Source organism: Myotis davidii, unplaced genomic scaffold, assembly GCF_000327345.1.
Source record: "Myotis davidii unplaced genomic scaffold, ASM32734v1 scaffold329, whole genome shotgun sequence".
NCBI classification, from domain to species: domain Eukaryota; kingdom Metazoa; phylum Chordata; class Mammalia; order Chiroptera; family Vespertilionidae; genus Myotis; species Myotis davidii.
The window spans coordinates 2,805,052-2,821,453 of record NW_006300374.1 but is presented as its reverse complement, the minus strand read 5'-3'; the positions used below and the strand labels follow the sequence as shown (position 1 = coordinate 2,821,453).

Here is a 16,402-nt window from a genome sequence, read left to right as displayed (position 1 = left end):
GTTTCCACTCTCTCTAAAAATCAATGGAAAAATATCCTTGCCCTCACCGGTTTGGCTCAGTGGATAGCGTGTCGGCCTGCGGACTGAAAGGTCCCAGGTTCGATTCCAGTCAAGGGCATGCACCTTGGCTGTGGGCACATCCCCAGTAAGGGGTGTGCAGGAGGCAGCTGGTCGATGTTTCTCTCTCATCGATGTTTCTAACTCTCTATCCCTCTCCCTTCCTCTCTGTAAAAACTAATAAAATATATTTTTTAAAAAATAAAATGCAAAAACTGATTGTGTCCCTCACCCACTTAAAACCCTTAAATTATTTCCCATTACTCCTGAAGGAAAAAATCCAAAGTCCTCAACACATCTGTAAGGGACAATCGCCCCTGCACGTCTCTCCACTTTGCTCACCAAAGCCAGTTCCTATTCCTGGAACAACCAATATCTGTCCCATCTCTGGGTCTTTGTATCAGCTGTCATCCTACTTGAAATGCTATTTCCCTTTACAAGTTGTCAACTCTTGATACTTTGGTCTCAACTACCACCATGCTAATTTCAAGCTGCAATGTGACGGCAACCGGATTACCACGTGATATTAACAAATAAGTAGTACTAGAATGATGCCAGGGTTAGGGTAAGAGTGCAGGAAGTGCTGATTGAATGTGGAACTGAGATGAAATTCCATTCTATTCTATAATTGAGTCCTTTGTGGTGGTCTAACTGGCAAACTGTGTGAGGACATCTAGAAGTTGTAGAGGATTCCTCCAAAAACAGCTTGTCGAATGAATCACCACAATAGGTTCTTAAGTGAAGAAACCCTGGCTCCTAACAAAGAGACTCTGTGCATCCAGCTTTCTTTGAATCCTGAGAGGCTATATGATTTCAGGAGCAGCACAGAGCTGCTCAAGAGACAGCGAGAGCTCTGGGAGGCTGTAGGAGGGGCCAGAGAAGAGCTAGTGCAGGCGGCGTTTGATGGAGTTTGAACTTTGAGGGGTGATGAGATTGAGGCCACACCATTGGTGACAACAGGAGTGAGGCAGGCAAAGAAGATTTTGAAAGATTTTGCTGGGAGTTACGAATGCACGTCCCCATGGACACCCCTTTAAGAGGCTTTTGTAAAGATTTAAAATGTTTTCAGTGCTTTGATAGGAATTCTGAAATCTTCCTTTTCATGTAAATAGTACATGGCGATGTGAAATAGTACATGGTGCCATATACAGAATGAATCTTTGGGTGGAGATATAACCCACAAATCCTATTATTCTATACCATTAAAGTTTTTAACTACTAAACATCTTGAAACATTCATTTTAAAGAGATTTAAAAATTTATAAATGTAGTCACTAAATATGTAAACATTTTACTAATTAAGATGTAAACACTATACTTGGTTTAATAGTCTGTTTCAGGGCAAAAGGAGGAGGAGGAAGAAGAGGAGGGAAAAGGTTGAGGAGGAGAAAGGAAAAGCAAAGAAGAGAGGGAGGGAAAGGATGAAGAGAAGGAGGCAAAGAATTAAGTGAAATTAGAAGCTAGTCTCCCAGTTGGTATCTTCCCTATTGATGGTGGTGCCTCGTGTCTCGTGCCTCTCAAAGGGTGTCTCAAATTCACTCGGGATACCCGTTAAAAACACAAAATTCTGTACGTGGTGCCATATACAGAATGAATCTTTGGCTGGAGTCATGGATGTTCATGTGACCAAGTTGGTTACCCTGGTGATTCTGACACACAGAAGCTGGAGGGAATCCAAGGGAAGGCTGACCCATTAGTTCAGGAGCGACACCACACCCTGCTGTCTGAAGAGCTCCCCCGACCCCAAGCCCAAACAACACCTTTTGTCTGAAAACTGCACCCCTATTTTGGGTTCTGCACCCCATTACCATGTGCGGCGGGGGTTTTCTTCCACACCAGCAAGCAACTCAGTTCTGACACTATCTCCCTGGAGGGGGCATCAGGTCCCTCAGCGGAGGCTCCGTCCCGCAAGGCTGCCCCCACTTCAGGTGCCAGTCACAGTCCTGGTTCTTACCTGCACTTCTGACCAACTGGCTGTGAGTCGGAGGTTCCCATGACCCCTCTTTGGGTTTGATTATGTGCTCAAGTCACATGGCTCAGGAAACCTGTCTACTTACTAGATTGTCCGTTTATAGCAAAGGATGTTATTAGAGTATGAATCCAAAGCCAGATGAAGAGACACAGAGGGGGAGGTCTCAAACAAAGGCACTTCTGTCCTCCTGGAGTGTGGGGCCCTGCCTAAGGGCACAGACAGCATTCCGGCTCCCCACCTGGAAGCTGCCCACACCCTCCCTTTGATTTAAAAATTTATAAATGTAGTCACTAAATATGTAAACATTTTACTAATTAAGATGTAAACACTATACTTGGTTTGATAGTCTGTTTCAGGGCAAAAGGAGGAGGAGGAAGAAGAGGAGGGAATAGATAGAGGAGGAGAAAGGAAAAGCGAAGAAGAGAGGGAGGGAGGGAAAGGATGAAGAGAAGGAGGCAAAGAATTAAGTGAAATTAGAAGCTAGTCTCCCAGTTGGTATCTTCCCTATTGATGGTGGTGCCTCGTGTCTCGTGCCTCTCAAAGGGTGTCTCAAATTCACTCGGGATACCCATTAAAAACACAAAATTCTGTACATGGTGCCATATACAGAATGAATCTTTGGCTGGAGTCATGGATGTTCATGTGACCAAGTTGGTTACCCTGGTGATTCTGACACACAGAAGCTGGAGGGAATCCAAGGGAAGGCTGACCCATTAGTTCAGGAGCGACACCACACCCTGCTGTCTGAAGAGCTCCCCCGACCCCAAGCCCAAACAACACCTTTTGTCTGAAAACTGCACCCCTATTTTTGGTTCTGCACCCCATTACCATGTGCGGCGGGGGTTTTCTTCCACACCAGCAAGCAACTCAGTTCTGACACTATCTCCCTGGAGGGGGCATCAGGTCCCTCAGCGGAGGCTCCGTCCCGCAAGGCTGCCCCCACTTCAGGTGCCAGTCACAGTCCTGGTTCTTACCTGCACTTCTGACCAACTGGCTGTGAGTCGGAGGTGCCCATGACCCCTCTTTGGGTTTGATTATGTGCTCAGGTCACATGGCTCAGGAAACCTGTCTACTTACTGGATTGTCCGTTTATAGCAAAGGATGTTATTAGAGTATGAATCCAAAGCCAGATGAAGAGACACAGAGGGGGAGGTCTCAAACAAAGGCACTTCTGTCCTCCTGGAGTGTGGGGCCCTGCCTAAGGGCACAGACAGCATTCCGGCTCCCCACCTGGAAGCTGCCCACACCCTCCCTTTGGGGTTTTTACGGAGGCTTCAGCACGCAGGAGTGATGGACTAAATCCCTGGCCACTGGTCACAGACTCAACCTCCAGCCCCTCTTCCCTCCCGGGAGGTCAGGGTGGTGGGACTGAAAATCCCAACCCTCTAATCACACGGTTGGTTCTCCTGACAGCCAGTCCCCACCCTTAGGTACAGTCCAAAGTTCACCTCGTTAACATAGCAAGACGTCCTGTGGCTCTCGTCACTTAGGAAATCACATGGGTCTTAGGAGCTCTGTGGCAGAAATCAGGATGAAGACCAAATACAGCTTTCTGGTTATAGAATCACGGTATCACAAACCGCCTTCCATGGCCTTTGTCCATAGCCCTGACTCTGGGCCATAAGTGATTTAGCTTAAGGATGAACAGTTAGCCAGACCTGGCCAATGAGAGGCCCTTTCTAGGGATGCAGAGAGGCATCACTGTCTTCTGGAGGCTGGATGGAAGGACATGTGCTTTGGATTTGTGGGGCCACACACACAGGCAGCCCAACACACTGGTCTCCAGGGAGACGGCGTAAAGCCTGAGGAGCCACCACGGGCCCCAGACAGGCCTAAGGAGGCAGGGCCTGGGTTCCTGTCGGCCCCCTGCCTGCAGCAGGCCCTCCAGGGCCCAGCCTCACTCCTGCGTTTTTCTGTTGCAGCAGCTCAGGTGGATTCCCATTTCTTGTGGCCAAAAGAACATGAGCAGAGGGAGACCAGCCATTTAGCCCTCTGAGGCACCAGGCCCACACAGGTCGCCAGATCTGCCTATTTTTCTCCCAAAACAATCCCATCCATGGGTCCAAGTCAGCCCTGGATTTGCCCCAGCCTGTGTCTGATTTGCCTGAGCACTGGACCTCCCGTGCCCAGGGCCACCTCCCAGCACCTCGGCTCTGTTGTTCAATTGCACCCCAGGTGGAGCCCATTGTCATCCAACTGCACAAGCCCCTAGTGTCACCCATTTCTTCGGCATCCTCCCCCAACAGCACCAACAAAACCCAAACCCTGTTCGCAATGCAACACCTGCGTGGGACTGATGGGAGCTTGGGCAGTATTTAGCTTCCTTCCCTATCCAAATTCACCCAACAGTGAACAACGGCATCCCAAGAAAACTCCCCGAGTAAACAGAAATCCTGGTTACACCCTTACCCCAAAGGGACCTGGTCCCTCTTTACCCACCTGCCTTAGGCCCACCCTCCTGCAGAGACTCCTGGGTGTACCTGGGATATAAATGGTGCCACCATTGCTCCAATGCGACACAGAGAGCCGCTGGTCCCCATCCCCAAAGCGCGCATGGTGGTGGGGTAGACCTGGAGAGAGGGCACAGAGCACCAGTTAGTCCAGGCCTCTTCCTTCTCGCCTGCCCTTCCCTCCCTGGGTCAGGCTTTGGTGTACACAGGGGTCGGCAAAAGCAGGGAAATTACCAGCCTTCATTACCTCAAAGATAAATCATAAGTAAGGATACTATTACTACAAATAGTAATACAATAATTATAAGTAATAATACAAGAATAAACTGTGTGTAGCATACTCACAACTGAAAACCTACTTTTGTCCACACCTGTACATTGTTAGCTTCCTTCCCTAACAATGTTATTAGAGTATGAATGTTATTTCTCAATGTTACTAATATCATTGATCAGCTGCCTCCTGCACACCCCATACTGGGATCAAGCCTGCAACCCAGGCATGTGCCCTTGACCAGAATCAAACCTGGAACCCTTCAGTCTGCAGGCCGATGCTCTATCCACTGAGCCAAACCAGCTAGGGCCAAACTATATGTTTAATTGAATATTCAAAATATAACTTTAAAAAAGCAAGCTCTGGAATCAGACAGATTTCCACTTTAGAGCTAAAATGCATAAGGGTGGTTCTACTGAAGGAAAATACTTCCCAAGTAGTGATTCAATGAAACCTTAAATAAAGAAACAGTGCCATCTGAAAGGTCACTGGTTCGATTCCCAGTCAGGGCACATGCCCAGGTTGTGGGTTCAATCCCCGGTTGGGGTACATACATGCAGGAGGAGGTCTATCAATGTTTCTCTCTCATCATTGTTTCTCTCTTTTCTCTTTCTCTCTCTCTCTCTCTCCCTTTCCCTCCTTCCCTCCCTCTCTAAAATCAATAAAAACATATTTAAAAAAGAGACAGTGCTAGATACATGCTACACCCTCACTATGTTCTCACTGCAAAATCTTATGACGTAATCTACTTTCTTACTGCAACTTTCTTACATTTATAGTAAAACCTCATTAAACTGTACTTCATTAATTCAGAATTCTTATAGGAACGGGCAAAAGTTGAATAAGAAAGCAAATGTTATGTAACAAATGAGATTATAGGGAGAATATTTAAAAGGGTGGTTTTTAAAAACTGGAGAATTTTCTCTCAATACTGTACAACACTCAAAAAACAGTTTTTTTCATTTCATTAAAACAAAGCACGCAGTCCTTTTACTAGGCCGTGTCTGTTAGCCACCACCTGTCAAGTGCAAAAGCGAAATGCGAAATGTGTTCCTGCCTCAGCAGCCACTGCTATGTGTATAGGAGAAGGCGGGGGTTGGCGGGTGGGGTGGCGGGATGTGTCCCAGGGGAGCTTGCTTGCTTTTTCTAGAAAATGAGACTGCCAACTGGACCTGAAAATAACAGATTTGGATATGTGGTGATGTTTCTTTCTCTATATAATATTAATAAAGTCTTTTGTTCAGATTTTGACAATTCTTGGAGATAGAATAATAGATGATTTTTAAAATAAGTATCAGGAAAAAAACATTCCAAAATGTTAAACTGAACATTGCAAATATAGCTTTAGAAGCAGAGCATATTACACACTGATTCTAAATTCACAAAATCATTTTAGAAGATGCTGTTAATGGAATTAATGAAGTGTCTGTATATGCCAAATATCTCATCATTTCCTATTTTTATCTGGGCGGGGAGAATATTTCCCTGTGGCTCTCATGTCTGACACGTCACGTGTGTAATCTGAACAGCCTTCACATTTCCAGGAATGGCGACAAAGGCAGTTTAACAGTCCCGACAACACTTCTTTCTCCAGCTCACTGAAGGACAAAACCAGTAAAGTACTATGTTTCCTCCCCAGAAACTGCTCATTTCTAGGGATATTAGCTCTTTAAAGTGAGGGTTAATGAGAGGAGCCTCTAGCTCCCTCAGGCAGGGCCTTGCATATAGTAGATGTATCAATTCAGTAAATTCAGAAAGACTATATTACTATTGAATTTCAATGGAAGCTACATGCAGCAAATGACAGATGAAGGGGGTGTGACCATTCAAAGGAATAAAGGTGAAAAATACATCCCAATTTCAAAAAGAGAGGGAAATCGGGAGTTCTACATTTTAACGGCAACATGCAGCTAGGGCCCTATTCTCTGAAAGCATGGTGCTAGGCCAGGAGGTTGTGTCTTATATGAATGCTGTCTAGGGAGAAGGGAGGAGGTCCTATCTTAATTCTCAGACACTGGCTTGCACTAGACTCAGGGAGCAGGGGAAACTCCCTATCAAATCAACCTTCTGGCATCATTGTAATGGGATGTTTTTAGAAAATCATCAAAAGTCAACAGAAGCCAGGGATGCGTTATCTATGGATGGACATCCTTTCTCAGTAGCTCAGCTTACACCCCCTGAAGAGACCAACCCTTCCCCAAACTGACCTCAGCGGTGTAAATGTAGATGGTGTTGAAGTTGGCAGCCACCAAAGCCCTCAGCATAAAGAGGAAGCCGATGAGGCCGGCACTAGGGAACAGGAAGCAAGAGAAAGGTTACCAAAGGCAACTTGCAGTGTCTTCCATGGCCCTGGCCAAGTGTGTTACAGATGCCCCACCCACCCACAGATGACCAGCTGCCCGATGAGGGGTCCTGAAGCAGATGCCCGACTTGAACCTTCAATCCTGCTCCCTGACCTCTCCACTCCCCGAAGTGTGCCATTCTAGCCCGGCCCCCACTCCCCCAAAATGGTGAAGACAGTTTGCAGAATAAGTGATTTATACTATAACTGAGGCCACTCTGGGGCAGCAAATTAAAAGTTAAATGAATTTTCACACCACAGGTATGTGTTGTTTTATGTTATGTTATATATGGCTAAACTATCTTGACTTATAGTCAGGATAATTTGTTAACAATGAGAGTCCCATTTCTCCAGGAAGCTTGGTATAAAGATCCTAAATATGTTGGTGAGTGAAAAGAGACTTGACCCTGACCTCCCAATGAACACTATGGGTTAGAACCGTGGTCGGCAAACTGCGGCTCGCGAGCCACATGCGGCTCTTTGGCCCCTTGAGTGTGGCTCTTCCACAAAGTATCACGTGTGGGCGCGCACGTACAGTGCGATTGAAACTTCGTGGCCCATGCGCAGAAGTTGGTATTTTGTGGAAGAGCCACACTGAAGGGGCCAAAGAGCCGCATGTGGCTCACGAGCTGGGGTTTGCCGAGCCGCAGTTTGCCGACCACTGGGTTAGAAGATCCCATCTTAAAACCACTGCACAAAACTCGATCACTTTGAAACAACCAGAGAGAAAGTACCTTGAAGTGCAAATGTTGAGGAGAAGGAAGAATAAAGCTGTGCAGCCCATGGTGATAGACAGGCTCAGCCGTCTGCCCAGGAAATTAATGCCCAGGATGTTCAGAGGATTCACTAGAAAGCAAACGACAAAGACCATTTCTGGAACCTTGGGCGGGTGGCATGGATTCCTCCTCCTCGTTTCAGGAAGAAGCAGCTTCATAAATCGTGTGTGTGTTCCAGCTGAGACCCTCACACTGTCATCAGCCTTCGACATACTTTCCCCACGTGGGTCCAAGAATGACAAGCACTGGTGGGTGCCAAGGATTTGTTCATGTCCAAGGTGCATACCATGTAGGTGTGTTGTAAATTGCCTACTTGCTAGGCCTATATTTTAAAGGCATACGGTTTTTCATCAAGTTCAAGGTGTCACTGAAATTTAAGTACCGTTATTACCATTACTTTATGTCTACTAAGACAGAAACAGTACTGCAAATTAAAATCTAACACGCCATTGTCAGATGCATCCCAATTTCAGAGAGGTTAAAATGTGAAGAAAGCCTGGCCGGCGTGGCTTAGTGGTTGAGCATCCACCTATGAACCAGGAAGTCTCGGTTCAATTCCCAGTCAGGGCACATGGCCAAGTTTGGACTCATCTGCCCTGTGTGTGGTGTGCAAGAGGCAGCCAATCAGTGATTCTCTCTCATCACTGATGTTTCTCTCTCTCCCTTCTCTGAAATTAATTAAAAAATATATTTTTTTAAATGTGAAGAAAAAAATACATCTTAAAATGGACGGGATTTCGTAATTCAAAGCTCGGCTCTTCCAGACTTCTCCCCACCCCAAACCACACGGGCGGGCGGCTGTCAGCCGGATCCCACGATCCCGAATCATGCTCAGTTCTGCCAGGCAGGAGCCGCGTCTATGGAGGGTCACACTTCTCCCCTCTGGGCTGAGTTGCGTGTCCCGGACCCGAAACAGCGAGAGGCTCGATACGTAGAGACACTTACGGGCAATTTCACCAACGGTGCTGATAATCATGGTCCGGTAGTCGGAGGGGGCAAACATGTGGCAGTAACAGGGGCTCTGACTCTCCTCTGAGACCCCCACGCTCACCACCGCCTTGGACTCGGACCTCGAACCACAGACCAGGTCCCGCTCCAGCAGCTCGGTGCTGGCCAGGATGACCCCATAGTAGGCGAAAGAGATGCCCAGCCTGGAAGTGAGAAAAGATGGACATGAGAAAAGCGGGTGCCACCAAGAGCTGCAAGGAGATGTGAAAGGGCTTCAGGTGGAAGGCTGGGGGTAGGAGTTGGGGAGGGGGGGTGGAGGGGGGCACGGGGAAAAACCCCGGCTCACATATCTGGGGATTGGAGGCCACACAGTGGGAAACAGATTTGCAAGAGCAGGAGGAGCCGGGTTAGGAGGACCCACGGGCCCGGTGAAGGAGTTTGAAGCCCAGATTCATTTGTCGCTGCTGTAACGAGTTAGCATAACTTCGTGGCTTAAAACAACACACGTCCAGTACCTCACAGTTCTGGAGCTCAGAAGCGCTATGGGTCTGGCTCACGCTCTGCTCCAAGTCTCAGAGGTAAACGTGCAAGTGTAGGCAGGTCGTAGGCCTTTCTGGAGGGGAGAATCCATTTTCCAAGCTCACCCAGACGGTTGGCAGAATTCAGACCCGGGGGGCCGGAGAACTCATACCTGTTTCCTCGCTGGCTGTGGACCAGTTGTTCTCAGCTTCTACCTGCTTCCCTCACTCCCTGTCTTCAAAGCCAGCAGCATGGGGCCGAGACCTCATGCTTTGAATCTCTCTGTCCTCTCCTCCTGCCTCTTCTGTTTTCTCTTCTCCAGCTCCCTGCCCAGCTGGAGAAACTTCTCTACTTTTAAGGACGCAAGTGATTCGATGGGGCCCACCTGCCGAATCTGAATCATCTCCCTGTGTTAAGGCCCGAGATCTTAATTACATCTTCACAGCCCCTTCACATCAGCACCCAAATTAGAGTTTGATTGCATCAGCAGGAGCTGGGGTCATCGTGGGGTCACTTTAGAATTCTGCCTATCACAAAGGGTCTTTAACAAGCTATGATGAGCCACAGATGGTTTTTGTGTTTGCTTTATATTTTCTCCCCATTCTTTACTAGATGTCTTTGATGAGATATAAAAATAACATACAGAAAAGTTCATCTATCAAAGTCAAGAAAAAAAAAAATCAGCCTCTTGGTTTTTCAGAAATGGTTGCAAAAGCCAGCTGAAAAAGACACATGGGGACAATCAGAGGAAACCATGTACATTCTGGGTATTGGATGATAGTAACCTGAAGATCATTACCCTTGTCAGTATGGTTATAGGATTGCAGTCATCTAAGAAAATGCCCTCAAGTAGCTGAGCCTTAATGAAATATCTGGGGATGAAATGTCAGAAGCCTGGGGCTTGCTTGAAAACACTTCAGCACAGGAGAATGTAGCTGAGGCTAATAAGGGTGAATATCCATGACCGTCAGATCTGGGTGATGAGCGGATCCAAGTTCATCCTGGTATCCTCTGTTTGGAAGATGTTTGGAAATTTTCATAATTAAATATTTAAAAAGAAAACAGTCAAAACGTCTCCCTTTGTTATTAAAGTCGCTTTAATTTGGCTGATTTCCAAATATTAACAGTATTTAAAATTTTTTTAAAGTGTCACGGGGAGACATATTAACCTATTAGTAATGATTATATCAGAAGCAGGCAGATAGACAACCATCTTCCTGAATTCAAATCCTAAAGATTCATTTTGCCTATTTTCTGTCTTTATATAAGTGGGATCACAGCGTATGCATTATGGGCATCTGGCTTCCTTTGCTCGTTATCACCTTTGCGAGATGAAGCTATGTCAAGTGTTAATTCCTGGTTTTCTCATCTTCATTATTGTACAGTATTCCACTTTATGAATCTAACACAATTTACCCACTATGTCGTGGATGGACATGTGGGTTGTTTATAGTTTGGGCCTGTTACAAACAAAATAATGCAATGGACATTCATGTAAATGTCTTTTGGTGAATGTATGTATGCATTTCTGTTGGGTATAAGCCCAGGAGGGGAATTGCTGAGCCATAGGATATGCATATTTTCAACTGTGATAGATTTTTCCAAACAGTTTTCCAAAGTGGTTGTACTAACTTGAACTCTAATCAGCAGTGAATGCAATGGTTCCTGTTACCTTACATCCACCCAACACTTGGTACAGTCAGTCGTTAATTTTGGCATGTAGGTGGATTTGTAGTGGTGAACCAGACCCAAAGGGTTAGAAAGTGAGGTCCTATGTTGAGATGAAAAATAAAAAAACTGTGGACAATTAGGGTTCTTTTCTTTCTCTCTTTCTTTTAAATTGTTATTTTACTTACTTCTTTGGTTGGTGGTATTAGTAAAAAGATGAGATTGCTGGGGTCTTTCTTGTGTTTTTCTCCCCAGTAGCATTCAGAGTGGATTTACTTTAGTAGGCTTTCTATAAAACTCATTTTGATATAATTACCTTTTAAAAATCCTCAAACTAGGATAGGTTTTTTTAATTGATTTTTTTTTTTGAGAGAGAGAGAGAGAGAGAGAGAGAGAGAGAGAGAGAGTGAAACATCGGTTGGTTGTCTTCTATATGTGCCCTGACCAGGAATCGAACCCACAACCTTTTGGTGCACAAGAAGATACTGCAACCAATGAGCCACCAGCCAGGGCTGAAGTAACTACATTCCTACCATATGACCCAGATCTGTAACGTGGTCCGCAAATATTTAGCATCCAACAGGTCTGCAAACCTTCCTCTTTTATCCTAGGGTAGTGAAAAGAGGGAAACAGAATAGATTCAGTGGGTTAAGGACAAGCAAAGATGCCGCTAATATTTTAGATATTAAATTTGAACAAAATATTATAAAACAAGGACAACATGGGATGTGGGGAGGTGAAATAACCACTGGATTCCTATGAGCACAGCCCACCCAAAACCATAATCATTTTTAACACATGCATCCCAGCCAATCAGACTTTGCACACTGTTGTCATTGGCAGGTACCCAAACTCGTGGAATTTATGATTCTAACACTTTCACTCGTCCTCTTCTCACCGGTGCTGGCGAGGGGTGTGGTAGAAAATAGGAGGGTACATGAAAACACCCGTAAAACTGATGTGATATTCTTTATTATTAACATTAAAATGAAAAACCTAACATTTACAAAGTGTCTGGGGCTTTTATAAGAAAAAAAGTCATAAATTTTAAAAGAGGGTAGAACACCCGACTTCTTTTTGTGTCTTTAGGGTAATTAGCAAAAGTTCTTATCCACAGTCAGTACCTATTAAATACTTTTGCATACAAATAAATGAGGATGAGTATTATTGACAGTCATGGATTTTATGTGAAGTTAGGAAAGCTTTGGGGGTTCTCAGCTAAAACCAACTACTCTTCTCTCACAAACAGACCTGGGATCACAGGACTCTTGAGAGAGACCAGGAGTGTGGTCTGGGAGTTCAGGTTTTGTTCTCCCCCTCTCTCTCTGTTTTGTTTTGTTAATCTTCACCCGAGGATATTTTTCCATTGATTTTTAGGGAGAGTGGAAAGGAGAGAGAGAGACAGAGAGAAACATAGATGTGAGAGAGACACATCAATTGTTTGCCTCCTGCACGTACACGACCAGGGCCAGGGAAACTGCAACTAAGGTACATGCCGAGAGAGACATCAATGATGAGAGAATCATTGATTTGCTGCCTCCTGCATGCCCCACACTGGGGATCGAGCCCACAACCTACACACACATCCCCACCAGGAATCGAACTGTGACCTCCCAGTTCCTAGGTCAATGCTCAACCACTGGGCCACACCTGCCCACAGAAAGAGCTTGAAGGATTCAGAGGTCTTTGGCTCCAGGGACCTGGAGGTTATTGTGGGTGGAGTGAAGCAACTGACACTTCACCTCCATCAGCTTTACATATTGGAGCTCTGGCTACTCATCATTGAAAACCTCTGATCTAGTCCTATCTTCCCTTTGTCCAACACAGATTATGTAGCCCAGAGAGGTTAAGTGACTTGCCCAAGATCACACAGCTGTGTGAAGGCAGAGCCAGCACAGAATCCAGATCTCCAGAGCACCAGTCCCGAGCACTGGCCATCTAACTGTCTGCTATTCCCCTTGGTTTAGATATGACTATGGTCCCCTACCTCCTCAAGTTTGCTGGAGATTCAAAAAGCTAGTCTTATAGTATCCCAATGAGTCATAAGTTTTATCCTAATGAAGTTATTGGGTGAGGAACCCTTGGCTACAATCCAAAAGGGTGGACTCCTCCAGCACATCCATGTGTGGCCCTTCCTCAAACAGACCCAAGGCCTTTCATCTCAGTGTCTGGAGTGAAGCTGCCGAGGCTCCACGGCCCACGGCATCTTGCCCAGCCTCCTCCACGTGGCTTCTGACAGCAGTCACGTGACCAAACCCGCCTCACATCCCTGCCTCTGGTCTCGGCTCACGCCAGTCCTCCTGCCTGTGGTGGCCTCTTCCCTCTTTTCATTGCTCAATTTATGCCCCACCGATGCCTGAAGGTGGCTTGCCGTGCCTCACGGTCTCCTCTCTGCCCAGATCCTACACGCACCCAGTCACCTGCACAGCTCACCTGGGTCTAAGTGTCTGGCTCCGTTGTTATCGATTCTTTCCCATGTAAGTCTCCTCTCTCTAACCAGATTGTAAAAGGCGGGCTCTACTGCTTGTATCTCTGCAGCCACAGAGCCTTGCTCCACAGATGAGTGAGGAGGACAAGATCATTGATGAGCGTGATGGATGGGCTACGTACGAGCTGGAGGCACAGAAGGAGTGCAGAAGGAAGGAGTGGGGAGGAGAAAGGAGGATGTAAGAGGGGGTGGAGGATGGAGAGTACCGAGAATATAGAGGGGGTGGAGGAGGACGGTGGTTGTTATGGGACTCATGTCCCTCAAAGTCCATGTTGAAATTCTAACCCCTAGAATGTGCCTGTATTTGGAGAGAAAGCTTTTTTTTAATTGATTTTTTTTTTTTTAAGAGAGAGAAGAAGGGAGAGGGGGAGAGAGAACCATCGATGGGAGCACAAAATATTGATCGGCTGAAGAGAAGAAGGGAGAGGGGGAGAGAGAAACATCGATGGGAGCACAAAATATTGATCGGCTATAGGCGCATGGGAGGACACCCAACCAACTGAGCCACACCAGCCAGGGCTAGAGATAATGCCTTAAAAGAAGTAATTAAGTTAAAAGGAAGTCATTTGGGTGGACCCTAATCCAATATGACTGATGTCCTTATAAAAAGAGATCAGGACACAGACACACAGAGAGATGATGTAAGGATACCAGGAGAAGACAGCCATCCACAAGCTGAGGAAAGGGGTCTCAGAAGAATATATATATATATAGTCAATGAGAGCACATGTGTGGGTTTTCTCTGTTAGGAGCAGGAAAGACATGTGTTTTATTTATTTATATCCCAAGAGCTAGCATAATGTTTGTCACATAATAGGCTTTTATAAATATTTGTAGAATAAGCGAATAAAAGCAGGTCAGCCATATCTTCTCCACATCCCTAGTACACTAAGTCTTGTTTCAATCCAACCCATCCCCATTCCTAAGGTGGGTATTATCTCTCTGCCTGAGTAGCACAGAGATAGTAGATTAATACCTACTAATACCTACTCTTCAAATAGTACCTCAGGATTTTTTTTCTTTTTTATTAATTAACTAGAGGCCCAACCTGTGCCCTCTTGCAGTCTGGGACGCCTTGGGGGATGTCCGCCTGCCGTCTTAGGCCTGCTCTCTGGGGGGCCTAAGCCAGCAGTCAGACATTCCTCTAGCAGTCTGGGGCTCTCACAGTCCAGGACCCCTTGCTCCTTACCACCGCCTGCAGAAGAGGCTTCCTCCACCACCATTGCGCACACCCGATGTGAACCCAGCTTCTGGCTGAGCAGCGCTCTCCCTGTGGGAGCACACTGACCACTAGGGGGCAGCTCCTGCATTGAGCGTCTGCCCCCTGGTGGTCAGTGCACATCATAGCAACTGGTTGTTCTGCTGTTTGGTTGATTTACATATGAGGGTTTTATTATATAGGATTTAAGAAAACATCCTTTTGAAGTACACACAGAACATTAATAAAAAGTCACTATGTAGCCCAGCTGGTGTGGCTCAGGGGTTGAGCATCGACCTATGAACCAGGAGGTAATAGTTCGATTCCTGGTCAGGGCACATATCCAGGTTGTGGGCTCGATCCCCAGTGTGGGGTGCAGGAGACAACCTAACAAAGATTCTCTCTCAGTGTTGATGTTTCTATCTCCCTCTCCTTTCCTCTCTGAAATCAATATATATATATATATACACATTATATAGAGGAAAAAAGGAAAGTCTCAATAAATCCCAAATAATTGATAATATCCTCTGACCAAAAAAGCAATTACACTAGAAACAAAGAATTAAAAAACATTATTAACAGATAACTCATTGGTTAAAGAAAACTCATAATAGTTACAAAATAAAAATAAAATTACTCTGTAACAAAACTTGCTAAATCTAGCTAAATAGTTAATTAAAATTGAAAATAAATAAGCAAAGTACTGAGCTCAAGAATCTAAAAGTTAGGAGAACATAAAAAGCCGAGGAAGAAAGTAATGAGTCCACCAAAAAAATCAATAAAGAGAGCACAACCAAAAGCAATCTTGCTCTTTGAAGTTTAATAAAACAGACAAACCTCTACTGAGGCAGACCAAGAAAAAAGAGAAAGGCACAAATGATATTAAAAAATGAAAAAAATCTCACAGATTTTTTTTTTTTGGAAACTCACAAGAAAACACTAGGAACAATTTCTATGAATAAATTTGAAAACCTAGATGAAGCGAACAATTTTCTAGAATATATGCATTACCCAAATCGACTCAATTAAAAGTATTAAACATAAGTAGACTCTAATCCTTACGCAAATTTAAATTAGATTTTAAAACTTCTCCTTCCACCACCCCCTAATTTCCCACCACCACACACTTCAAAATAAATATTAGGTGTAAATGCCTTGTAGGCAAGTTTTAGCAAATATTCAAAGAGGTTCATTCCTGTCTTGTAGATACTATTGTTGAGATGGCAGGACGGGTGAAGAAGGCAGAGAGGTGAGGAAGGTGAAGAGGGCGGGAGAGGTGAGGAAGGTGACGGGTGACCTCCTCCAGGAGCCTGGACCTGGGCCTGAGCCGCCTGCAGGGGGTGAAGCGGGGGTCTGGGCTGGTGTGTGGAATGAATGCAGATTTCCCCGAGAGCCCTGAACCAGTAGAATTTAAACACCACATTTCGGTGTGTTTTTTAAAATAATTTAATGAAGTTTATAACTTTGATATCAAAATAAGACGAGGCCAGTACAAGAAAATTAAATATTAAATCCGTCTATCATCTATAAACAATGATGCCAATCCTGTGACTACCTCGGCAAGGTAGGTGTTATTATACCCATTGTCACTGTTCCCTCCTGGGGCAGGACTGGAGAGCTACAGCCCCTTCCCGCTGGCCTTACACGACTAAGGGGATTTCCGGGTGGTCCCCACGCGGGGAGGAGACCCCCCTCTGGGCACTCACCAGGATGG

General features: G+C 45.5%; 1 protein-coding gene across 1 annotated transcript in view; it reads right to left on the bottom strand.

The window, feature by feature from the left end:
- SVOPL (SVOP-like) overlaps positions 1-16,402 on the bottom strand; it is a 61,589-nt gene that overhangs the window by 17,859 nt on the left and 27,328 nt on the right. Inside the window, exons 9-15 of the mRNA XM_015572691.1 lie at positions 16,366-16,402; positions 14,001-14,009; positions 11,536-11,609; positions 8,813-9,018; positions 7,826-7,937; positions 6,958-7,039; positions 4,510-4,599 (exon numbers count right to left, since the gene is read on the bottom strand). The exon at positions 16,366-16,402 is cut by the window's right edge and continues 104 nt beyond it. Of these exons, the coding sequence (XP_015428177.1) occupies positions 4,510-4,599; positions 6,958-7,039; positions 7,826-7,937; positions 8,813-9,018; positions 11,536-11,609; positions 14,001-14,009; positions 16,366-16,402 (610 nt within the window). The remainder of the gene's footprint in view (positions 1-4,509; positions 4,600-6,957; positions 7,040-7,825; positions 7,938-8,812; positions 9,019-11,535; positions 11,610-14,000; positions 14,010-16,365) is intronic.